At 41.2% G+C, this 26,974-nt stretch overlaps 1 protein-coding gene across 1 annotated transcript in view; it reads left to right on the top strand.

Moving 5' to 3' along the window:
* Ros1 (ROS proto-oncogene 1, receptor tyrosine kinase) overlaps positions 1-26,974 on the top strand; it is a 114,659-nt gene that overhangs the window by 67,873 nt on the left and 19,812 nt on the right. Inside the window, exons 28-39 of the mRNA XM_040728281.1 lie at positions 600-799; positions 2,223-2,367; positions 3,098-3,330; positions 3,423-3,599; positions 8,315-8,483; positions 9,748-9,865; positions 12,113-12,303; positions 15,612-15,695; positions 20,557-20,692; positions 21,953-22,115; positions 24,499-24,563; positions 25,492-25,621. Of these exons, the coding sequence (XP_040584215.1) occupies positions 600-799; positions 2,223-2,367; positions 3,098-3,330; positions 3,423-3,599; positions 8,315-8,483; positions 9,748-9,865; positions 12,113-12,303; positions 15,612-15,695; positions 20,557-20,692; positions 21,953-22,115; positions 24,499-24,563; positions 25,492-25,621 (1,811 nt within the window). The remainder of the gene's footprint in view (positions 1-599; positions 800-2,222; positions 2,368-3,097; positions 3,331-3,422; positions 3,600-8,314; positions 8,484-9,747; positions 9,866-12,112; positions 12,304-15,611; positions 15,696-20,556; positions 20,693-21,952; positions 22,116-24,498; positions 24,564-25,491; positions 25,622-26,974) is intronic.

Here is a 26,974-nt window from a genome sequence, read left to right as displayed (position 1 = left end):
GTGAATTTCAAAGCGCAATAGCATGTCATTCTCAGAAGGTAGCATCAAACCCTTGACCCTCTGTGCCTCTGTCTCCTGAGTGATAACAATGGAAGCATGTGCCACCATGCCAGCCAGCCTCAAACTTTGCTAACATGTCTTCTAATTAGTTCTTACTAGATTGCTCCTGCTCCCAATGCCATGGTGGCTGTATCTTATGCCGGGAGAAAGTGAGGAACAGGGCTGTCTTACAGCAAATTTGCCCTTCTTTATCAGTGAACAAACACCACTTTGGAAGGTTCACAGAGTAGACAGGATTGGGCTTCCTGTGTCCCAGCTGCAACTGAACTTCCGAGTTTTCCTCTGGGTGTGCTATCCTGAGGATCATCAGATGAGTGCATTAGAGAAAAGGAGGACACCGGGGAGGACCCAGGATAGTTTGCCACAGCCAGGGCCAGGAGACAAGCCATTTTTGCTTTCTCAAAAGCATTTCATATTTATCATTTCATGTCAAAGTTCTGTATACTCTACCTACCTGTTTCTAATACTTGCTATTCCCATCGTTAGATAAACCTACCATTCTATACGTTCATATGTGTCTTTTTTCCTTATTATTTTAGATAAAGCATATCTATCCCTAGCTTCAGATATGGTAGAGGCAACTATACTGAATGCCACCAACACCAGCCTCACACTCAAATTATCTCCAGCCAAGACAAACCTCACATGGCATGACATTACCAGTCCCACGCCAACATACCTGGTCTACTATACAGAAGCTAACAGGACAAACAGCCACAACAGGAAACACAGAATTCTGGTAAGCCTGGAGCTGGCTTCTTTTGTTTATTTATGAAATGCGCTTCCTTGATGTAAACCTTTCAACTACATGTTCTAACAAAGGAGCCTATTTTAAAACTTCTTCCATTCAACGACTGTTCAAAGCATATTGGCATCTGGTCTTCTTGCCTGGAAGTAAGTTAAACATAGGAAAATTCACTAACACTAGCTGCGGGTTACTGTAACTGTTTCTTGCATGTCCTGAGAGAATAAAGTTTGTTCTTCTCCCTGATTGTTCCCCAGAGTGATAAAGCCTTGTTCCTATGACCTGGCTACTCAACAGAAGAGCAAGGAATGAATCAAGGAGAGAGGACATGACTATTATGTGTCCTTTCATAGCATTTATCTAATATAGAGTATATATGATACTTTTGTCTGTTCTGTGTGTTGTGACATGTACTCCAACAACTCCATCTGCTTGTTGTTTGTCATTGTTTCCCTGGTTGTTGTGGAATAGTAGGCACGCACTAGATCTCTCTCACTATCTCTGTCTCTCTGTCTCTCTGAGACATCATCTTACTGTATAGTCCCAGCTGTAGGAAACTAGTCCCATAACCCCAAGCCCAAGGTTGGCCTTGAATTTGCTGCAGAATTTCTTGCCTATGGAGTCATGGCATTACAGGCATATATCACTGTGAGTGGATCTATTTCCTGGATGAGTGAATTATCACTATTCATTTCCATGCTGATGCTGGTATTTGATTATCAGAGTAATGGACTAATCTGAGTGCAATAGTTTGCTTTGTACTTGCCCCAAAGAGGGGAAATTGATCATCAGCTTTAGGTGTTAGATACTATGTGTTGCTATAAATCATGCATTATTCTTTGGGTCATTTGGTTGGCCAGACTATGCAGTTTCTGTTTATTAGACAGGACTTTCCATTATTAGACCACTCTAGTTTCCTGACTGTAAATTAATTAGGATGGGTGTAAGTCAGTGACTCCCAATATTGACTTTACCAAAGACAACTCAATCAGAATTGCTAAGGGTGGCACCAAGTATAATGTGTTCAGAAACCTTCTTGGATGGTTCTAAAGTGCAGCCAGTTGGAAACTAGCACCCAGGGATGCTGTTTACTCTGTTAGCCTTTATTTCTGAGAGTGTTTAACTGCCTTTGTTTGATTGTTTGTTGCAATTACCTAAGTTTGCAAACTTTCGTTCCCTTATTCTGACACAAGGAGAATGGGATACTGTCTTCTGGATCTCACTGCCTGCGTGAAGTGAGTCATTTCATGTTTGCTGAGAGTTCCCTGCCAATCTTTTGTCACATGTTCATGAAGACTGTAAACAAGTCAAATCTGTTATATTAAGACAGTAGCATCATGAACAACCCAGAGCAGCTGTTTTCAGCCACTTTTATTAAATATAGATTAAATGCTTACTTTAAAAAAATCCATTGCAGGAATCACAGGAGAATATAGCCCGTATTGAAGGTCTGCAGCCCTTTTCAGCATATGTGATTCAGGTAGCGGTGAAGAATTACTATTCAGATCCTTTAGGACATTTACCTCTGGGAAAAGAGATTCAGGGGAAAACTACAAGTGGAGGTGAGTTATGTATGGACTGGTGTGGTATCCAGTGTGGCATTTCATGATCCGTGTGACGCGCATGTCTGTATTTTTTTATTTGAACACTAAGTAATAATCATTATGGGGATGTTTAAAGTTTAATAAGAGCAGTGAACTGGGCGGGGGCGGGGCGGGGGGAGACATTAGCCACTTGACCCTGTCGCTAGCCCTTGACAGGGCTGAGTCATATCTAAGAAAAGCACAAAGTGACTGGGAGGTGAAACATCAAAACGCAGCTTGACCAAGAAACACATTCTTCCGTCTTACCACACAGTGTCACTGTCTTCCCATGCATTCATTGGTCTCTGCACATGTGGTGAGACAGGAAAGCACAGCTGTAACGTGAAATGCACTCAGCGTGCTGAGGGGCTTAGGGTGCTACAACTTTACAGTCTTAAAAATAGTAGATCGAAACTCTGAAAGGGGAGATTGGGTCTTTCAGCCGTATTCGATGATTGTCACAAAGCTCTCCCGAATTGCGTAGTCCGTCACTGGCTGTAGACTGGAGCTGGGGTCAGAGAAAGATTTGGTCATTAGGCAAAAATAGACAACATCTTTTCAGGCATTATGTAAGAGGCCAACTTTCCTTTGGACCTCTGTAGGGCATTCAGCTCACATGACAGCACGGTTCCTCAACTGACTCTCTCGCTTCTTTCCGCCACTTGGTGGTGTTGCAATGTCCCTTATCCTTTGCTGCCATTTATTTCAGTGCCCGGGGCAGTTTGTCATATCAACTCAACTGTGCTGTCAGACACCAGTCTCCACGTGATCTGGACAGAATCAGATAGGCCAAATGGACCTCAAGAGTCAGTCCGCTATCAGCTGCTTATGTCACACCTGGCTCCGATTCCTGAGACTCCCCTAAGACAGGATGAATTTCCAAGTGCCAGACTTGCTCTCCTTGTCACTAAACTGTCTGGAGGACAACTCTATGTGTTGAAGGTATTGGGTGATTGAGTGTTCTGAGCACTTCTAATTGCCATATTCAAGCACATGTTCTGAGAAAAATAAGGCACTTTTTTTTTCCCCAAAAGGTACTGGCCTGCCACTCAGAGGAAATGTGGTGTACTGAGAGCCATCCTGTCACTGTTAACATGTTTGACACACCAGAGAAACCTTCTACCTTGGTTCCAGACAACACTAGCCTACAGTTAAATTGGAAAGCTCCGTCTAATGTTAACCTCACCAGATTTTGGTTTGAACTCCAGAAGGTAGACTCTTGATACAAATCCTTGTTTTATGATGTGTAATAAGCTGGAAGGATTGCCTTTCTCATGACTAGAATGTTCTCTGGTATAAATCAACAATGCTTGCCAACATTCCTTGACTCAGATTGGCATGTGAAAGGGATGGCCGAGTGGCTCAAGGGTAAAGGTGCTTATTGTCAAGCTCACGAGGACTTGAGTTTGATCCCTGAGACCCACAGAGTAGAAAGAGAGAACCCGTTCCCACAAATTTGTCCTCTGATCTCCACACCCAAGTCCTGGAACACTTGTACCTCCCCCCTTCTCTTCCCACATTAAATAAATGCAATAATAAGTGTCCTTAAGAAGACTCATGTATTCCAGGACAGCCAAGGCTACACAGAGAAACTTTGTCTCAAAAAAAAAAAAGTAAAAAAAAAACATCATCTAGGGGCTGGCGAGATAGGTCATCAGTTAAGAGCTCTGACTGCTATTTCAGAGGACCTGGGTTCAACTCCCAGCACCCATGTGACAATTTACAACTGTCCCAGGGGATCCAACCCCCTTTTCTGACCTCCAAAGAGCATCAGGCGTACACATGGTGCACAGACACAGATGTAGGCAAAGAACTCCACATACAAGTATAAGAACCCGTGTAAAACTATGCAAGTTCTATTACTAATTTCCTATTAAATATCAGGTAAAGTATTAATAAAATAAACTGATTTATACATTTTGAGGATTAAAATCCACAATAATTTGGTGTTTCTATAATAAATGAATGAACAAAAGGTCAAAGCCTTGTTTAGAAGTGTCCTTTCAACTTCTAAGTAGAGTGCAAAGACAGAAGAGAAACAGTGTATAAAACTGCTTTATTCCGAAACTCGTTTGCCGTTAATTCATGAAGTTTAAATGCTTCTTTATTCAAAATTCTTCGTGCCTTGCTAAATCAATACCCAAGCTGACTTTTGAGAAGTCAGTTGATTGGACACTGTTAACAAGAGTCATGCTGACTTTCACACTGTTGCACCAAGCATATATTATTCAGACTTTTGTGATTGCCATTTGTCACTCTTACTGTTATCTAGTGGTATGTATGCCTGCATATACATAGGCTTACATGGACACATTTGTAAAGACTGGTTAAAAATATCTTGTTTTGGAGTTACTTAAAGCAAATTAGTACTGTCACGATCTCACTGTTTCTTTACAAGTGAAACTATTCCCTGGTAGTTTCTTCACATTTATGGTTCTTTGACAATTTCATCCATGAATGGTGTGTATTTTGATCACTTTCCCCTACTGTTCTTCTCTCTTAGCTCCCCATCCCCTTCCTGACATATTCCCCTCCCCCTCTTTCATGTTCATGAGTTTAATCAGAGTTGCTTGCATGTGCAGGGTGTGGGGTTATTTACCAAATCATGGTCAATTTACCTGCACCTCTACTCTTGGAGAAAAGGGACTCCTTTCCCTCAGCAGCCATTGACAGTAGGAACTTGTTCTTATTCATTCCCTCCACTGCCCTTCCTCTGAGACCTCCTTTTGTGCCCCTCCTCTCTCCAACAGGAACCCCTTCTACTTATGTCACATGCATTCCACCGTTTCTTTAAAGTCCCTCCCTCGCATCTCAGGTGGTTCCCTTTCTCTTCGTAGATTTTAAAATTTTACCATATAAAATATATTTTTGTGTAAGACTGAGAGAATGGAACATCTAGTACTGAGTTGGTCAAACGAAAGATTATACTTTAAAGCTTTTTTTTTTAAAACCATTGAATCTTTTTTAATGATTTGTTACCAATTTAAAATGGTGACCTTATAACAATCAGGCTAAATTGGAGACATTGGAGGATGGTTTGCTTTTAGCCTTTCTTAAATAAGGTTAATGCAGTTCACATAAAGTCAAGGGGAGAGGATGTTAGTGTTGCATCCCGGATTGGGGAAGATGTGAGGGCTAATAATGTGCTCGTACCTCACTTTCCTGACGAGCAGACAGACACTGAGACAGACACTACAATGAGTCAGGTGTCACCAGTTGGGCACAGAAGAGCCCCAGGGCTGACACATCCCTAGAGCTTGGGTGTTGTGCATAGAAGGAGCATGAGTCATTAAGTCAGCCGTCCTGTTCTTCAAAGTCCAAGAAGGACAGCACACAGGGCCCTCCTGGTCCAGTCCTCATGACTTCCAGAAGGAGATTTCCCTGTAGACTTCCTCTGTTGCCCTACTCTTTCAATACAGGTTCCTCAGAGGCCACTTAGAAAAACATGAAGCTACTGGGTGTGTGGAAATACACACTTTTGAATCCAGCAAGAAGAAGGAGGGCGTAGGAGGGTCTCTTCTGAGCAACTTGTAGTTGCTAATGATAAGATTGCTGACAATGACCCCATAAATCCACATTGAGACACTTGGAGGATCAACAGTGAGGGGAGATAGGTATCCCCTCTAATTAATACTTTTCTTTATAAATGAAAGAACAACATGGTAAAATTTGTTGTTCTGACACAGTTTCTTTGCCTGGAAAATAAAGACACCAGAGCATAAGCTAAAGATGTATTTATTTGCTTGCTTGCTTGTTTAAGACAAGGTCTTTGTTATATAGCTCAGGCTGGTCTTGAATTCTTCATGTAGATGAAGGTAGCCCATGACCTTCAACTTCCAATTCTTCTGTCTCACCTTCTACATGCTAAGATTAAGGTGTGCATTACCACACCTTGGATTATGATACCTAGGGTTTTGAGTATAATAGGTAGGCACTTTACCAACTTAGCTACATTCCAGCCCTCAAGCTAATTTTTAAATCTACATCCTAAATTATGTAGATTTTAAAAATATCTCAAAAGTATATAGAAACAGAACTTATTTAATTTAAAACAAGGGGAAAATAATTTTACTTCGGCTTGTTTTCATAGAAGCCCATTAAAGTGTATTTCCCCTTCATTTTTGTTCTTTACTGGAACTGTGTATTTCTGAAGTTCTGATCTAAGACAGTATAGGTTAGATATTCTACAAAACTGCTCAGATAGCTGAACAATCTCTCTGGGGTAGCCTGAACCTCTGTGCTTATTAAATTTTGACAAGTGAAAGTTCCAACTCCGTGTGATTTTTCTGGGATAGCCCACGGTAGCTGCCAAGTTGGTGGTTTGCCCAGAACATTCACTACCCCAGTGAGGCCAATCTGCTGCCAGTTTTCCAGCAAGTACCCTTGGTAAACAGCTCACTTGCATTTTAGGAGCTCTGCTGATTTCTAGATGCTGTAGAATGTGGAGTCCCCTAGTCCAGTCTCTAAAGGTTAATTATATATCATGTCATTAAGAAGAAAGGATCTGACTGGCTTATGTTTATAGTTGAGAATAATCTCTCTCTCTCTTCCTCCCTCTTCCTCTCTTCTCTTGCCTCCCTCCTTCCCTCTCTCCTTCTGCTCCCTCTCCCCCTCCCTTCCTCCCTCTTACACACACACACACACACACACACACACACACACACACACACACACACACACTTCGGTTTGAGAACACAATGCACATTGAATCACCTGTTTCATTAAGCCATTTCATTATGTCTCAGCAGGACTGACATATTCACCAGTTTAGTGCAAGCATAGCCTTGAATGCATTTCTACTTCTTACTGTTTTATTCCCTCTGTCCTTCCCACCTCCCCACTCCTCCCTTTTGTAACATGGTTGTCTGCTTCCTGAAATTGCAGTAGAGATATTCCTAACTTAGTAGGAACTAATGTAAAGCGCTGTCTGATGACATGATACGACCTCATGAGGACTGAATGAGAAAGGAGACGCAGAGGAAAGTTATTTACAGGAACTGACCTTCTTAGGAAATGCTACCAAGGAAAAGATACTATGAACTCTCGACAGAACGCCACATCCTTTGTCTTTCCTTTTGTATTAAAAAAAACACTTGCCATTTTCAAGTAATGATTTTTAAGGCCCTAAATAGAAAGGTTTTTAAGAAGGCTATCAGATGTCTAAGTGGGATGGAAGCAAGGTCTCCTCTATTTAACAGCACTGTCGCTGCAGAGGAACCTTGCAATGCTGGGCGAGAGTTGGAGGACTCAGGGTTCCCAGGAATGCATGGAAAGCTTGGCTGGCACATATCTGAAGATGGCATTAGAGGAAAATTCCAAACGTTTTTGCTTTGTTTGTGGATCTCAACTAAGAATCAAAACACACAAGACTGTGATTTTTAAAATGAACAGTTCAGTCCCTGGAAATGAGGCTGTCCCCACTTTAGTCCATCCTTGTTCCGCCACTGTGACTTCCATTCTTAGCCACCCTGCTTTAGTATTATGCCTGCATTTCAGAAGAGCAGTGCGTCTCAGCTCTGAATCTTCCTCATTGCACATAATCAGGGGTGCACTACCTGATCTCACTTATGTTAAAAAGGGTCAGAAATCTAATTATAACCTGACATAAACAGCAGTGGTGTTACGTGTATTGAGATTAGTACTTGGAAGTAAATACCATAAAGAAGTTTATTTATTTATTTATTTATTAATTTATTATGTATACAGTGTTCTGCCTGCATGTATCCCTGCAGGCCAGAAGAGGGCACCAGATCTCATGATAGATGGTTGGGAGTCACCATGTGGTTCCTGGGAATTGAACTCAGGATCTCTAAGCCATCTCTCCAGTTCCCTTACTTTTGACATACATAAATTTAAGTTGTAATCAAGTTCTGTGTCTACCATTTTCTGAAAAGAAGAAAAATCTTAGTTATGCTTCTTTTTCTAGTGGAAATATAACGAGTTTTACCATGTTGAAGCTTCATGCAGCCAAGGGCTAGTCTATGTGTGTAACATCGCAGACCTACAGCCTTATACCCCCTATAATGTCCGAGTGGTGGTGGTCTATATGACAGGAGAAAATAGCTCCTCCAGTCCAGAGAGCTTCAAGACAAAAGGTGGGTATTAGCATCCTCCTCAAGCCACATGGACCTCTCTGGTTCTTACTCATCTCCTAGTTCCACCAGTCCAATTCTAGAGGCACACATGCTTTCTGAAAAAAAAAAGATGATATCTACTTTTAGTTTATGCATGTTAGTGTTTTGGCTGAGTGTGTATATGTATACTGCCTGTGTACCTGGTGCAGTTACCAAGTACCAAAGTTAGACAAAGATGGCATTGGATCTCCTGAATCTGTAACTGGAGTTACTGGTGACTATGGGTCATTACGTGGGTGCTGGGAACAGAACCTTGGCCCTTTGCATGATTAGAAAGTGTTACCAACCTCTGAGTCATCCCAGATGTTTTCCTGAAAGAGTCATTACTATGTCTGTAGCATAGGTGAATGAATTGAAGAGTCGGGAGTTGTTACAGGAAGGACCAAGATTGTAGGATTTGTAGGATCCTGAGATGGGCAAAAACAATTTCTTATTTCATTTTCTGATATCCCTCCCAGCTATATTGTGTTTTACAGCAGGGGCTATATAAAATGGGGTAGCCAACTGCTCAAGGAACACTTACAAATTAACTTTTTTAGTCCAAATGCTAAAACGAAAAAACAAACAAACCAAGTTCTACATGTCTCTTCGGTTAACATTCTGAATACCATAACTCCAGGTCGATTCCTGGGAGGGTAGAGGGAAAAATGCTCCAAAACTGTGATAGTTTCTAAATTTCTGCTTATCACTTATTTATATCAAGATGAGATCCATGATTAATCTTCCCAGTAACTGGCCAACGTATCACCAATGAAAGCTTCAGATACTCACTTTAAAAATATGTGATTCAGGGCCAGGGAGATAGCTCTAGCAGCAAAGTGCTTGCTGTGTAAGTACAAGGACCTGAGTTCAGTTCCCAGAACCCACACCAAAAATCTGGATATGGCGGATCATTTGTGATGCCAGTGCCATGCAGGTGGAGACAGGTGAGTCTCCAGGGCTCCTTGGTCAGCCAGCTTAGCCCAATGAGTGAGTACCAGACTAATGAAAGACCCTCTTAAATAGTAATGTGGGTGGTGCCTGAAGACCAAAACTTGAGGCTGATCTATGGCATCCATATATACAAGCACATGTGCGTGCGTGCTCGCACCCCCCAACAGACTTTGCATCAGATTATTTCTTTAAAACATTTCTCTTTTTTCAGCATAATCCAGAAAGAGATAATCAATGCCAAGTATTTTATACTTCTAACACGTCAGTCAATTCTCTTTTTATCCTCATGAAGCTGGAGTCCCAAGCAAACCAGGCGTTCCTAAATTGCTAGAGGGAAGTAAAAATTCAATCCAGTGGGAAAGAGCTGAAGATAATGGAAGTAGACTGATGTACTATATCCTTGAGATCAGGTACGTATCAAATAATGCTTAATGTACCTCAAAGAGATAAACAGTTGATTACAAGGTAGTCAGAAGTAATAATTTTATCAAAGTACATTTATATAGAAAAATGAATCTTTAAGGACTTTTACATGTGTCACTATGTTCTTTTCTCATTTCCTAATGTCAGCTTTGACCTTCTAGTGATAAAACACACCACATCATTCTCAGGAATCTGCCACTGCTCATTCAAACTTCACAGAAACCACTCCATCAAAGTTCATGCCACCGACATTTACTTACTATCTAACTGCTTAAGAAGTTGAGTTGTAGTGATATCCACCTCCACACCTAAATCAGGATGCTTGACCAGTGAGAGGAAGTGGAGTTTATTAGGAAAAAATAACTTACAAAGGAAATGAGAGACTGGTCACGGGCTCCCGCTCCAAGTGTGCAGACTCTGCCACCTGGATGCTCTCCACGACCCAAGCAGGAAGGAAGAGAGTGCTCTGAGCCCCAAACCTATTCTTTATCATGCCCCAAAAGGGCATGGTCAGTGCTACAGTTGTGGAGGGGGACATCACTATCCTGAGCCAATGTTTGGTGTCAGATGACAAATAAATGTAAACTTCACACATATACTAGCGCACTCACGCATGCACACACGCACACACACATTCGCACATACACACACATAGGCACACACACACACACATATTAACAAAGTTAATGCTCTCAGGTGAGAACTGGCAAAAAGCTATATATTTTTTCCGAACTGGAATCTAGGGATAGGACTGAACTAATGAGAAGACAATAGGTATGTGGGCTTCTCTGTGTATCTGAGGTAAACAGTTTGAGTGTGTTTCCAGAGACAGAGAATGTGCGGCCCACTAAAACCAGCAGCTGATAGGCACGTGTACCCTCAGACCCAGCCAGTCTGGGGAGCTCAGTGAGGGAGCTGGTCCAAAAGGATCTACTTCGTGCCAGTTCAAGGGGAGAATTCCAAAGTCCAAAGACACTCCCCTCACGGGACTATGAAGCCATCTTGTAACAGGCTCCAAGGACAAAAGTCACTTCCATAATTATAGTTCTGGCAACTTGAGCTGTAGGTCTATTTTTGCTCTGTCTCACTCTGGCATCCCCAGAGCCTCAGAAAATTTCCTGCTCACATTAGAAAATCCTCTTGGCTATATTTTCAGCTGAAACATTCAGAAAATATTTTGTCGCTATGTTTCACGCACAGTAAAGTATGTTCTTAGTAGAACTATCATGGTGGCCTCTGACTATAATGGTGTGTGACATCCAGGTCACAGCATTATTCTTACTAGGAACCTTTCGTGTGCCCCTCTAAGGAATATCTTAAAGGTGTGATTGTATCTAAATAGCTTGCATCCTCTTGTCCTGGTCTCCACTATTGGTGCTGAAATATCAACACTATAGGACAGGAGGCAGTGTTGTCACTAAGCCAACTCTTGGGAAAGTTGGACAAGGTAGTCTAATCAGTTAAGTCTAATTCTAGTTAAACGATATTCTTTTTCTTTTTTACCCCCCACCCAGTCCTAGAGACTAAACCTAGAGCATGCTAATTAAGAACTCTACCACTGAGTCACATGTCGAATTACCCTTTAACTTCTTGAGATGAGGGCCTCACTACATTGTCCAGACTGACCTTGAGCTTGTTTTATAGCCTAGTTATGATATGAGCTTGTCTTCTTCTTGCCTTGGCTTTCAGAGTAGTGGGAAAAGCACACCAACCTGGCGACTTAAAGCCACAGAAGTTTTTCCTCATACAGTTCAGCTGGCTGCCAGGGTGCCTTTAGGGTTAGTGAGAGACCCTGTTGTGAGGGAGAAGGCAGAGAGTGATAAAGTAGGGTGCCCAGTGTTTTCCTCTTATCTTTGCTACCCTCGCAGGGTTGTGTACACATGTACATATAAACCACACATACACACAGGAAAGAAAGGATAAAAAAAAAAAAGAAAAGGAAAAACTTTCTAGTTAAAAAAAGGAGAAGTAATTATGTGTTTGATGCTCGGCAATTTCCTGCATTTTAAACAGTAGGAACAGAGACATCAGCTTTCTCTTTGTCATTGATTATTCCTTACTTTTTTGGTGGATTTAGTGTGTTTGCTCATGAATCACTAAGATTTTTGATGACTATGCTCTGTTCTGCTGCAAATAACACAACAGAAATAAGGTCAAGGGTCAAGAGACTAGAAATAACACCACGTTGTCTCGTGTACTGTAGGCACCTATTAATCTACGGTTTTCTTTTGCAGAAAGGGCATTTCAAATGATTCACAGAACCAGAGTTTAAGGTGGAAGATGGTGTTTAATGGGTCCTGCAATAGCATTTGCACATGGAAGTCCAAAAACCTGAGAGGAACATTTCAGTTCAGAGCAGTAGCTGCAAATAATATTGGGTTTGGAGAATATAGTGGAATCAGTGAGGATATTACATTAGTGGAAGGTATGTTAACATGCACATCAGATTATTACATAAACATCTAGTGCCAAACATAGATACATTGTTTGTTTGTATGCTTGTTTTTTCCAGACAGGGTTTCTCTGTGTAGCTTTGGAAACTGTCCTGAAAGTAGCTCTGTAGACCAGGCTGGTCTCGAACTCACAGAGATCCGTCTGCCTCTGCCTCCTTAGTCCTGGGATTAAAGGCATGATGCACCAACGCCTGGTGACAGATCATTCTTAATATTAGCCACAGATATGGTGACTGAATAGCTTATCATACAAACGCTTGAATGGTTTAATTTATGTGATGATTTTTTAAAGCAACATCCTTATCTTGTTACTTTGCTTCTCAGTAACAAGCGGCCACTCCGAATGTCTACAACCTCATTTCCATGCTCTTTCATAGACATACAGCCATAGTAGCTACTTCCAAGAGCTCTCTCTTTACATAAGGGGCTTAGAACTACTCTGGGTCTCCCCTCTTATCTATCTGGTCCACGGTGTATCCTACTTTAGGTTATGAGTTATCTTGCTAAACACCAAAGTGTTACAATTTGCTTCCTATTGCCACGACAAAACACTGCTTGAGAACCAGCTTGAGGATGAAAGGGTTTGTTTGACATAGAGGTTATAGCCCACTGTCACTCAAGATGAGAGCCCAGAGGTAGGAACTGAAGCAGAATTCACAGAGAAAAGCAGCTTGCTGCCTGGTTTTTTGGCTCACACCCACATGGCTATCTTTCTTATGCATCCTGGGCCAAGGTACCTGGGGTTGGTACCACAGTGGGCTGGGCCATTCTAGCTTAACCAGAAATCAAAAGGCGTCCCCACAGACATATGCATAGGCATTTAATGGAGGCAATTATTCAGTCATAGGTCCTTCTTCCCAGGCATGTCAGACAGACAACAAAACCAATCAATATTCATAGGCCAAAAACTTCAATGACACATTTAATTTGTCTCTTTATATAGTCAACAACTTCAACTGGTTTTGAAGGGAAACATCAATTTCTCTTTTTAAAAAATTACATTGATTTCTTTGTGTATGTGTGTGCATGGGCATCTGCCGACCATAGTAATGTATGCAGGTAAAGAATAACTTTTACAACTTAGTTGTCTCCTACCACATGGATCACAGGATCAAACTCATATTGCCAGGCTTGGTGGCAAACACATTTATCCAATGAGCCATCTTGCTGGCCCACCATCTTAATTTCTCACTGCTGAGTTCCCACATTCGTATTTCCACATTGGCTTTCTTGGTTTAGGGTATCTTTTCTTGTCTGTGCTCTCAGCTTAACCACACTGCTGATACTTTAGCTGAAGACAGGCTTGATCCTTCACCCATCACTGAACGATGTGAAATAACCCCATTTACGGAGTTCCCTGCGGCCTACGAGGCCTCCTGGAACCTGCCTGCAGGGGTTCATTTTCCTAGCATTTGTCCCTGAGATACAGCTTTTGTAATTAGCTCTTTGGCCTGTAGTTCCTTGAGCCTCAAAGACCACCCTGCACCATCCCACATGCATCCTTTACCTGGGGTTTCCTTTTTGTCATTGGTATTGTATTGTTTAAATGATTTTTTTTCCTGAGTAGATTGCATCTTGGTCTTAATCCTGTACACGATCACTAGAACTTTTACGTCTTTGCTTTCTTATGGCATTTGTTCTAAGTGTTACTTTTCATACATGAACTGTAGTAATTATAGTAGGTCTGACTCTCAATTTACATCATGTTTGTAGGAAGTAGTGCCTTGATTTACATTCTCCTACAAAAGCAGATTCTAACTATGTGATCTGTTCTCACCTGGCTGTTGGGATCTCTCTCTCTCTCTCTCTCTCTCTCTCTCTCTCTCTCTCTCTCTCTCTGTGTGTGTGTGTGTGTGGAATTTGCACTGACTTTCTGTTACTGAGTGACATCTTCAGTGACAGGGAATTTAACTTCACTTATTTCTTTTATGTCTAGATTCTTATTAGCATATGTTAATTATAAATACTAATGGGCTTCACTGTGACATTTTCACACAAATATATAATATATTTTGATCACAATCACCCCATTACCCTCTCTTATCCCCTTCCTACTCGCTACTAGCCTTTCATTTGAAGTCCTAACTTAAATGAATCCATTGTCATGTATAATTGCTATACCTTAGGCAAAAATAAATTATTTGCGTTTTAAACATACATTTCACATAAAACATCAGTCATTCTGAGTCATCAAGATGGCACTTGCTGCCAAGTCTGATGACCTGAGTTTGTTCCCTGGAATCCATATAAAAGAAGAAGAAAACCATTTCCCATAAGCTGTTGCTGACCTCCAAATTTGTACCCAGGCAGGCAAATACACGTACAGGCAACACACAGAAACAAATACATTAATAAAAAAATGCAACAAAAGTGTCCAGGGGATCTGGCTCAGCAATTTAGAGCGCTCACTCTTGCAGAGGACCTGGCTTTGGTTCCCAGCACCCATGCGGTGGCTCACAGCTGTCTGTAACTCCAGATTCCTCAGGGATTTGCTGGCCCTTTTCTGGCCTCTGCAGAAACTTCATGCATATGGTGCACAGATATACGTGAGGACGAACCACTCACACACATAAAATTAAAAGACAAAACTGCCTTCATTATTATTTATGTTGTAGTCAGTAAGTTAGTGTTTGCCTGCATATTTTCTAAGAAGAGCCAAGTTGTACATGGTTTAGGTTTTGCTAGATTGCTTGCTCTGTGTAGCTTTTTCTTTGTCCCCCTTCTTCCTCTTCTTTTTTCACTCCCTCCCTTTTCTTCTTTCTAAAATATCTTAAAAATATAGAGATTATTCTTAGCTCATGGGAAATTTTAAGAAGCGACATCGAGGTTTGTCCCGCAGGCCGGGGTTTGCCATGCTGTGGCCTGCACGCTTGTTTCCTCTATAAATAGTGTGCCGAAGACATTCTACCATGCTTTCATGTTGGCCGCCCTTAGATTAGTGTGGTAGGATTGAATGGGTATGGAGGTATACGGGGAAATAATCTCAGTTATTATTTTTAATATATAAGGCTAAAGACTCCTTTGTCCTGAATTCCTTAAAAAGCACATGTTTTCTTAGTAATTTTAAAACAGAGTGGGTGGGTTGCTTCAGTGAGGTGATTGTGCAATAACGAAAGGAAAGCAACATGCTTATTTTCCAGTTGCCAGCTTCCAAACAACTGACTTGTAGAAACCGCAGAGGAGCAGGCTCTAGCTAACAAGTGTGTTCGTGCTTGGGAAGAAATGGGACAATTGAGCTTTTTTTGTGTGAATTAATTTCTTTTCCCATTGATATCCTTAGATGGCTTTTGGATAACAGAAACAAGTTTTATACTTGCTGTCATAGTTGGGATATTTCTGGTTGCTTCACTCCCACTGACCTTTGGTAAGTATTATAGATTTTACAAGGAGGTAATAAACTGTTTATTAGATCATACTGACTAGTTTATCTTCCAGTTTATCTCATTTCCTACATGAAACATAACCTGATTAAATAAGTTAATAGAGTTCACAGCATTGCCCTTGGCAGTCTTTTCATAGCTATTAACTTCTTTGATTTTTTTAAATCAAGGATACATTAGTTTTCTTTCATGTAAAGGTTTATTTTGGCTCATAGTTTTGAAGGTGTTGGTTCCTCATCAAGTGGTGCCGTTGCTCTGGGTGTGTGGCAGCTTTTTGTGGCAGGGGTATGATGTAGTAATGCCCCATCTCATAGTTAGGGGTACCACCATCATCTTCAAGAACATGTCCCCGAGACAGGATCTGCTATGTTGCCCTAGCTAGCCTGGAACTGACTATACAGACCAAGCTAGCCTCCAATTTACAGAAACCTGCCTCCTTTGCCTCCTGGCTGCTGGGATTAGACATGTGTCTCCCATACATTTCACGAATTTGAAGTTTTTAATGACGCTAATTTAACTCTTTAGTTTATTTTTACCCCCACATGAAATTTGATGACTATGCAAATGCTATTGTAAATGTTTGGGAAGGCCCTTTTGCATCACAGATCTTTTGGGTCAAAAATATAAATTCTTTTTTATTGAAAAAATCTTTTCATGCAATATATTTTGAGTATATTCTCCCTATAAGTTGTTTTTAAATTTTTAAAAGAAGAAATTGTAATAACATTTATGTTTACTTTAAAAAAATAAAAGAACATGTCCTGGTGACAAGAAGACTTCCCATTAGTCCCTAATCTCAGTATTCCAAAGATTCCAAGCTGGAGGGTAAGGCTTTAACACATGCACCGTTGAAGAATGTTCTAGACACAAACCAAGGTACAGGGCAACTATCTTAAGGCAAATACATTGGTACCTATACATTTGATAGTATACTTGAGATGTACCTATTTGTGAAGACAATATTTTAGCTTTCTGTAAAATAGCACTTGTTTCTGATTGACTATTGCAAGTGTTTTGGTGCTTGTAGGCTAGAATATAAATAAAAGGGAAGTAACCAAAAATACAAAAACAGTGTAGGATTAATGGGAGGCCAGTGGCAGTCACTAGTTGGGATACCTTTGGTCAGCTCAGTTTGGATGAATGGGGCCTCTCACGGGAGACTCATTTCTGACCTGTAGGACTCTTTCTTTCTGACAACTGACAGGCTCATTCAAAAATCCCTGTTCATTTACAAAGGATCAGAAAACAACAGAATTACATCAGAGAGCCACTTCCCATTATTTATTTTATGTTAGTATGATATCCTTTAAAGCTCTACCCCTTTTTAATGTTTATTTTAATTATGGCTAAAAACACAGAAAACCCAAAATAGATGGTAAGAAGTTGGGCCTGGAGGGTTATCGCCATGATCATACACTCTGGCTCATTCCTGTTGCATAATACATGTCATTTTGTTCAGTTTCCCACATCTTGGTTTGGGCTCTGATATCAAGAACACCCCCACACCCCCAGGACAGTAAGAAGGGCAAGGTACCAGAAAAGAAATTCCAGCACACATTCAGGAAGCTGTCGCTTATTGTGTTTATAAGTAAAAGGAATTTCCGAGGTAAAGGCAAAGGAAGGCTATGCATAGAATTCAAGGCTGACCTCACTATCCTTGGGGAGTGGGTTGGGGGAGTTGGTGGGGCCATGGGAGGGTGGTAGGATGAGGGAATGGGGGGATTGATATGTAAAATAAGATTGTTTCTAAAATAAAATAAAATAAAATAAGAAAAAAAAGACAAGCTATTATTTAATTAAGTTTTCTCAACATTATTCTTTCTCCATAGTGGCTGGAGGTAACAGGTCTCAGACAACACTTTGAACTTGAACTGGGGTTTCACTTTAAAAAAAATTCCACCCAGATAATACTTGCGACTCCTCTAGCTAAGTGGGGAAGCTAAACATTCGGCAGAGCCTGCTAGGGTTTTAACCTGTGGTTCCAGGGAGTCTGTGTGTCGCACAGCTGATGTTCATGCCACTGGGTCAGTCTTCCCAGAGTTACGTCTGCCTGTGGTATATTTGGCAGTTGGCATATAGGCTCGACTGCTTGTCTGCTTCCTGCTGGGAGACGAGCTATGTGAGGGACCCTTCATCTCACCTTTACTTGCCTTCTCTCCCCATCACCCTACTTGGACCCCCCCCCCCCCATGACTCTAGAGGGAGAAACGAGAATATTTCAATGTTTTGTGTGCTTTCGAGACATCCTTCAGATATCTGACTTTCTCAGGACTTAAAGGTCTTTATTGTGTTTGGAATTTGTGGATTTGGAGGAGTACTCTGCTAATTTAGCTTTTGCTTCTGTTAATAGTGCATGTGGTTTTACCAGTAGGAATGTGCGAGTGCATGAGAAAAGACTAAGTTATTAAAATAATGGAAAGCAGCAATTCTTTAGAAATTGCATTTTTTTCTGAGGACTCTGTAAAATGGAAACGAAGGCTTAAAAATAAGTACCAACAGCCTCTAGGCTGGAGAGAGGCCATATCTGATATGCAACATGAGCCCTGTGCCAGGGAAAGAGGGGGAGAAGTTGTAAATTATCGTCAGTGACTTCAGGAGACTGTCCTTTAACAGTGGAGGTAAGACATATTGGTGTGAGAAGACGCAGTAGGATGTTATAAGTGACAGGAAATGTAGGCGACAGTGTCATGGACAGAGCACTGACAGCCACAGCTGGCCTTTTAGGGTCATTGGTGAGAGATGAGCAGAGTTTGCAGAAGAATGAGGTGGTGTCTGCCACTGGGGGTGTTAGGACGAGAACAAGTGAGCCTTAGAATAAAGTGCTTTGTTTGGTAAAGGCGCTGGCGATGCCCCTGTGTGCGTCCTCAGATGGAATGTCCCTTGAGAGAAGCGCCAATGTCTTTGATAAGCAAGGAACTATGAAACAAGGTACTTTTTTTGTTGATTATTTTTGTTTTGTTTTGAGACAAAGCTGACTACTTGTAGGACAGGCTGATCTAGAGCTACAGCTCCTGCTGCCTCAGCCTCCAAAGTACTCAGAATATAGGTGTGTACCAGCATGCAAGTGTTCAAATCTCATTTGTCATTTCCACAGCATTTTCTGCTGATTTTGACCCCTGTATCAATGCATAACACGAATAGCTGATCTCACTGGCACAGTTGTATTTTAATCTTCATGAAAGAATGTTTTTTTAAAGGCTTATTTATTTATCTATTATGTATACAGCGTTTTGTCTGCATGCATGTGTGCCTGCCAGAAGAGGGCACCAGATCTCATTACAGATGGTTGTGAGCCACCATGTGGTTTCTGGGACTTGAACTCAGGACCTCTGGAAGAGCAGTCAGTGAGTGCTCTTACCCTCTGAGATATCTCTCCAACCGCAAGAATGTTTTCTTAACATTATGAAATCTGAGAGTAATGTGAAAAAGTGAATATAAATCACTCACGATTCTTCAAAGAGGCAGGACCAATGCTGTTGTTTGTTATAGCAAATATTCTTCAGATGTTTATGACCAACAGATATATGTTATTCTGTATGTATTTCTGTCTCTATATTGTAGTGCAAAGGTATCAACTATGAACAGAGTTGAACTTTCATTCCAAGGAGCCCACCAGTTAGCATGTGAGACTCCTTCAGCTCTGGGGAAGCTAAACATTTCAGAGGAGTTCTAAGATTTTAACCAGTGGTTCCGGAATGTTTCTCTCTCTCTCTCTCTCTCTCTCTCTCTCTCTCTCTCTCTCTCTCTCTCTCTCTCTCTCTCTCTCTCTCTCTCTCTCGTGTGTGTGTGTGTGTGTGTGTGTGTGTGTGTGTGTGTGTGTACAAGCATGGGTATATGTGGAGGCCAGGGGTCAATATCCGAAGTCTTTTTCTATCCCTATACACCTTAATATTTTGAGTCTATCACCGAACCTGGAGATTACTGATTAGCTAGCCTGCCTGGCTAGCAGGTCCCCAAAATCTACCTGTCATGGATTTCTACCTGCAACACTGGGGTTACATGTATGTGCTACTACACCCAACTCTCATGTGGGTGCTGAGGATTTGAACCCAGGTCTTCATGCTTATGCAACAAGCACTTTGTCTGCTGAGTCATTGACCCAACTTGGGCATACACATTTGTACCATATACATCACACTAAAAACGTTTTTTACATTTAACCTCAGCCAAAAGGCTGGGCTGAGATCAACTGAAAACATTTTGAATACAACATTGTATTGGAAGCATTCCCTTGGGTCTACAGGAGTGCTAGGGGATGTCTGGATGCAGAAGTACATTTGCTTCAGTACTAATTATTTTACAAGTTTTTTAATTCATATTTTTATTTAATTTTTTACACATGTCACTCTCACTCTCAGTTCCCTCTCTCACCCCTCCTCCCCCACACCCCAATCCTTCCAGCCCCCCACCCCCACTATATTCCCCACTCTGCTCCCCAGGGAGGGCAAGGGCTTCCATGAGGGATGCTGGAGGGGATGTGGAGAAAGGGAAACACTCCTCCACTGCTGGTGGGAATGCCAACTTATTTTTACAAGTTTTTAAACTTAGTTTGGTTCTAGCTTACAGTTAATTTTGAGAAGTGCATTTTAATAAGATACTTCAAAACTTACTTGTAGTAGTTGGAAATATAGTGAACTTTACAATTAAAAGTGTATGAATTGTGTTGGTTTTTTATGGAATTTTCCCAAGATTTAATTTTAAAAAATTGCTACAGGAATACTTGAAAATCAATCTCTGTTATTCTGTCAGCAGAGTTCACACACATATGTGTGTTTAAAGCACACCAACATTTTTAAGGGGGAAAAGGCAATAATTTACTTAGTAAATTGTCTGTTTTCTTTATAGTCTGGTATAGAGGCTTGAAAACTCGCAAAGCTCCCAAGGAAGGGCTCTCAGTTCTCAACGAAGACGACAAGGAGTTGGCGGAGCTGCGGGGTCTGGCAGCTGGAGTGGGACTAGCCAACGCCTGCTATGCAGTACAGTATGTGGCCCATGCCATCTTCTTGGATCACATAGACCACGTGTGGGCCCAGTAACAAGGGTGTCTACACATCTCATATTTCCCAGGCATCTTTGGGTATCACTGTCAGTAACATTTGCTTCCATCCTCATATGTGACTTGGGACAAATGGTGACATATTGTGGTTATCCTATACGCAAAGTACAAATCCATTGCCTTCCATTGTTTAATCGTGTGATTAAAAAACAACTTAAGAAGGAGCAATGCTTCACTTTGAAAAGAGTGAATGACTGAGCAGGAGAATGTTCTAGATGTCTTGCATGCATCTTCTTATTCTATTATGGAAACCCATTATCATAATGCTATGCCCATTATCATTAAGGAAAATAAGTATTTCCTTGCACGAGACACTATGTCATGTTCTTTGTAAAAAGAATTCTATGTTCATAGGCCTTGCTTGCTGAAATCTATAAAATAGATACAGAAGTGAAATGAACAAAACCAGATCTTCAGAGGAAAGTTTTGTTTGTTTGTTTGTTTTAGAAAACACTGGAGCTGGAGAGATGGCTTAAGAGCATTGGCTGCTCATCCCGAGGACCCAGTTTCAATTCCCAGCACTCACAAGGCAGCTTAGAATTGTCTGTAACTCCAGTTCTAGGGGATCTGGAACCCTCACACACAGAGAGACAGACATGCAGGCAAAACACATACACAAAATTAAAATAAATAAGTCATTAAAAAGAAGAGTTTTGCTAAAAAAAAAAAACCAAAACCAAGACCAAAACTTCAAAGTGTACTTGATTTAGGTTAAGTACCAATGGCAGAACATTCCAAGGTGAAGACTGGTCATCTGAGGGCTGATGTGGGGATGGATGAGGCCACTTTTTGGTCACAGTAGATCCTGTCATGAAAGTCATAGACACAGGCGTGTGAGACAGGTGACGTGAAAGCTGCAGGGTCCATCTGCTTCTCCTGCCGCTTTCCTCATCTGCAGTAGCTTTCCCATGGATCCACAACCCTAGAATCTCATAACCACTCATTTGATATAGGCATTTGTACCGGGAGCCTCGGGGAAGCCTCCACGGTCATGTTCCTGTAGAAACCACCATGCTCAAAAGTAAAGTGGCATAGTTTGTGTAAAAACCGATAGATCAGGAAAGTATAGGAACACAAAATTCCTCATTCCCATATTGGAATGTACAGTGCTGCCTCAGTTTCTTTAGAATACAAATGTATATACCTAAGTTCTTTAGGGAGAACAAACATATTGTTATTTTACAGTACTCTTCCAACCCAAGAAGAGATTGAAAATCTTCCCACCTTCCCTCGGGAGAAACTGAGCCTGCGTCTTTTGTTGGGGAGTGGGGCTTTTGGAGAAGTGTATGAAGGCACAGCTGTGGACATCCTAGGAGTGGGAAGTGGCGAAACCAAAGTTGCAGTGAAGGTAATGTGCATCTCTGAACTCTACCATGCATATGACCTCATGAAAATCCAGCGCTGGTGGCCGAAAAGAGGCCCTCCAGTATAACTAGCTAGCAAAATGCACAGCATGTCTTAAGACAGAATTTCAATCGACTTAGTAACAAAGAAATAGTAAAAGTTTAAGGTGATGAATATGCTAGTATCCTGGATTGTTCACTATCCAATGGCTATATAAGTCAAACCATCACATTGTATAGCAAAATTATGTACAAATAGTATGCCAACTAAAAAAATAAGATACATTTGGGGCAGAGTTGGCTCAGTGACTAAGAGTGCTTGCTGCTCTTTAAGAGGACTTGGGTTTGGTTCCTAGCACACACATGGTAGTTCATAAGCATCTATCTGTAACGGCAGTACCAAGTGATCCCAGTGACCTTTTCTGACCTCCAATGTCACCAGGCACACACATCATACACATATATACATGCAGGCAAAAACACACACAAAATAAAATAAATAAGCATTTAAAAATTAAGTTAAAATTTAAGAATGGTAGAAGGTAGAAGTCTGTCATTAGCTACAAAAACCGTCCATTACTTCCCCCATTTCTACTGGACTTTTAAAAGGAGAATGTATCCAGGGCTTATGTTACTACTAAAGCTATTAATAAGTAAGATGTAGCAGAGTTCTATTTCCCATTGAAAATACTCTAAGGGGGGCTAGGGATAATAGCTCAATTTTAGAGTCCTTGCCTAATGCTTCAAAAGCCCTGGGCTTGGTCTCCAGCACCACATAAAACAACGTATGATGTGCATGTATTCCCAGCCCTGCAGAGAAGGAAGTAGGAGAACCAAGTTCAAGGTCATGCTTGACTGCATACAAATACAGAGGTTCGCCTGAGCTGCAAGAGATTCTGTCTCAACAAAACAATAATTCATTTTACATGAACTAGAATTGTTCAATAAATCCACCAGGAACCAGACTAGGGCTTAGCATACTTTCTCAAACCTACTGCCCTGGTGCTGTCTCTTTCAGCTGTTGATTTCTGCTCCTGAAGCTCACACAGTAAACATTTAAACCAACAAGTATTTCCACTAAACTTTAGTTATAAATATTGAAGCCTGAATTTTCCTTTTTTTTCCACCTTTTAAAAATTTAAATTAGAAACAATCTTATTTTACATATCAATTCCAGTTCCCTCTCCCACCCATCCTCCATGCCCTCCATGGAGACCCCATCCCATCCCTCTTCTGCTCCCCAGGGAGGATGAGGCCTTCCATGGGGAATCATCAAAGTCTATCACATCATCTAGGCTGATAAAGTATCCCTCTATGGGGAATGGGCTCTCAAAGGCAATTCATACACTAGGGCTAAATACTGATACACTGCCAGAGGCCCCATAGATTGCCCAGGCCTCCTAACTGACACCTACGCTCAGGGGGCCTGGTTTGGTCCTATTCTGGTTTTCCAGATGTCAGTCTTGGGTCCACAAGAAAGTCTGAATTTTCTATGTCATGAAATACTATTCTCTTCCTGTTTTCCCCACTGTTTATGAGCAGTTTTTCTCTTGTGTTGTGTTTGCTGGAGCTGAGAGGTGTGACTTATGGTTAAGAGACTAGAGAGTTTTAGGACAGAGTTTTGTGACTAATTTACATCTATTGACTAGTAAAGGACAACCCCCCCCCAAAATGAATCAGGGAGTGACTACAAGCAAAGTGGGAAAGTTGACACTGAGAAGAAAATCTGAAAAGATGCCGACCTGTTGAATGCCCAAATTAGTGTGTCTTTAGATTTTTCTGTATTTCTATGTAAGGAAAGAGGGCTCAACCATTAAAGGCACTGGCTGCTCAATTTGGAATCCAGTTTTGATTCCCGGAACTCTTATAGTTGCTCACTTCCATCTTGTAGTTCTTGTTCCAGGAAATCCAATGCTCTCTTCTGTCTTCTACAGGCACTGTACACATGTCATGTACCAACATACATACAAAGAACCATATGCATAAAATAAATAAACAATAAATTAATTAAAAACACAAAATACAGCCTCCAAAACAATACAGAGAAACCCTGTCTCAAAAAACCAAAAAAAAAACCCACAAAATAAAAACATTCCGTGTTTTATAGGGACCTTACATATTTGTTCCTCAGTCCCTTATCTAACAGACTGAGGTATTCTTTAATGCACAGTGCAGTTATGGAAGTTTTAGACCACACACCACACCAGCTGGGGATTTACAGATTATATGACATGCCATATCTGTGATTTAGTTCCAGATATCAGAGTGGACATTGCAACAAATCAAACAAAACAACAACAAAGAAGACAAAGTAAAAACAAAACATTGTCCCCACTAATCCACCTGGCTTCCAATGTCTGATTTCTGGCTTGCCTCCATTTCTCGCAGACCTTGAAGAAGGGTTCCACAGACCAGGAGAAGATTGAGTTCTTGAAGGAGGCACACCTGATGAGGTAATAGCATAGTTCATACAGTAATTTTCCCTGACTAGTGTGGATAGAAAATTAGAAAATTTCCATTTCTCTGTGTTAGATTTTTAATACTCCAAATGACTAGGTCATTCTGAAAATAAATGTGAACAAAGACTTTAAAAGGAAATAAATCTGTAGCATTCAGTGGTCTATAGAAGCCAATCTTCAGAGTCTGGGTAGGTAGCTCCCGGGCAAAAGACCCTCCCATCTCTTATCTTTAGTTAGGAGTGTATCCTGCAAGCAAACTCTGAGACCCTTCTGCTTTTAAAATGTACCTGTTCTTAATGAGGGATGATGGGTCAAGCAGATCCAGGAAGATGCCTTTTTATGAGATCTGATGTTAGGAAGAACATCTCTTAGAAAACTTATCAGCAAGGTTTCGGTCTGCAGCAGTCATGAGAACTGCTCAAGGACATCTTAAGGAGAAGTGGGAGGTAGAGGCTCATGGGAAGTCCAACTGGGTCCTCTAATTAGTCTGGGGGCTTACTCATTCTATTGTCTTCACGAACCAATGACGCCAAAACCTGAAGATCTGAGTTGTTCCCCTAAAAGGGAGAGGCTACATGTCATAATTGTGACCACACAGAAATGCTTCCAAACAGCTTTTGAAGAAGGCTATTAGTCAAAATTGCTTTCTTTCCTAATCATAAAACTCCCATTATGAGAAACATTATTTCTTCTAAAACCCCATTTGTTCTACTCAGATGCTCTGGCCACTAGGGGATGCCATGTTCCCTTCTTAAGGCAAGGATACAGATGGGGACTTAGGCCAGGGAAGCTCTCCCATGTTAGAGGAAGTCAGTGAGGGCTTCAAAAGGACACTTTGGGTAAAACGCTTGTTCCATAAAGACCCCAGCTGGGACCGCTGTCACTGTCATGTCATGCCAGCTTGTATCTTTTCATCATTCAGCAAGTTTAATCACCCCAACATTCTGAAGCAGCTGGGAGTCTGTCTGCTGAGTGAGCCCCAGTACATTATTCTGGAATTGATGGAAGGAGGAGACCTTCTAAGCTATTTGAGGAAAGCCCGAGGCACGACGGTAGGTGGGTAGGGGTGGCATCTCCTGTATTGGCATTCCAAAGCATGGTGTTAGACATCCATATTGATTTCCTTCAAGTTCAGTGTGCAGTAGCTTTGATTGCAGTGAGATGCTTTGAAGGTGGCTATGGAAAGAAAGGGCATCTTTTTTCATGTTTGATTAGGGTAATTGGAGCCCTGAGCTAATATTTGAGCCTGGTTTTAGTACTGAACGAGAAAACAAACTTCTTGTAAAAAAAAAAAAGGCATACTCCCAATAAGGATTGTGTGGAATTAGAACCATGTATCTCTTAATTTCATCTACTCTGTCTATCCCAAATTTTATTTCCAGTCTTGAAGTATACTACACTTTGCAGTTGAATGGTTCTGCTGACCTTGATTTTGGTAGGCTGCACCATTCTTCAGGATGATAGAGCTATTTGGACTTAAATTTTTTTTCATTTTTCTTTTATTGGAAGCAGATTTTTTTTTGTCATATAATATGTCCTGATTATGGTTTCCCTTCCCTCTGTTCCTTCCAGTTCCTCATCACCTCCCTCCCATCTAGATCTACTCCCTATCTGTCTCTCATTAGAGAACAAACAGACTTTTAAGGGATAATAATATTACAATAAAATATAATAAGATAAAACAAAAACTGACAGGTCGGAACTGGACAAAACAAACAGAAGGAAAAGAGTTCCCCCCAAAGAGTTCAGGAATCAGATATGAATGCAGAGACCAACATGTTCACACACTCATGAATCCCACAAAAATACTATACATGAAAATGATCTGTAGGGCAAGAGAGAAAAAATATATAAATTAAAAAAGGAAAAATCCCTGAGATGACATTATAAGTCAAGGAACCTCCAAAGACGTTGTTGACTTCGTTTTCTGTTGGCCGTCTACTGCCCGGCATGCAGTTAACCCTTAAGCGTGGTTTGTTTATGGGTGAGACTCCCTTGAAGAACAGTAAACTTTTATTTTCAAGTGGTTATCATTTTTTCCATTTTTAAATTTAAATTAGAAACAAGCTTGATTTACATGTCAGTCCCAGTTCCCTTTCCTCCTCTCCTCCCCTGCCCCCCACCGAATGAACCCCTATCCCATCTCCTTTCTCTTCCCCAGGGAGGGTGAAGCCTTTCAAGGGGGGATCTTCAAGGTCTGTCACATCATTTGGAGCAGGGCCTAGACCCTCACCGGAGTGTCTAGGCTGAGAGAGCATCCCTCCCTGTGGAGTGGGCGACAACTTCTCTTTAGGGGTGGGATCTTGGGTTTCCCCTTCCAGGTCTAGCACCTTCATCTGGTGCAGACCTTGCAGGTCCCCTGGCTGCTGTCTCAGTTTCTGTGAGTTCCTACATGATAGATCTGT

Source organism: Mesocricetus auratus, unplaced genomic scaffold (genome assembly GCF_017639785.1).
Source record: "Mesocricetus auratus isolate SY011 unplaced genomic scaffold, BCM_Maur_2.0 Super-Scaffold_100018, whole genome shotgun sequence".
Classification (NCBI taxonomy): domain Eukaryota; kingdom Metazoa; phylum Chordata; class Mammalia; order Rodentia; family Cricetidae; genus Mesocricetus; species Mesocricetus auratus.
Note: the sequence above shows the minus strand (reverse complement) of the source record. Positions and strands in the feature narration are given on the sequence as shown.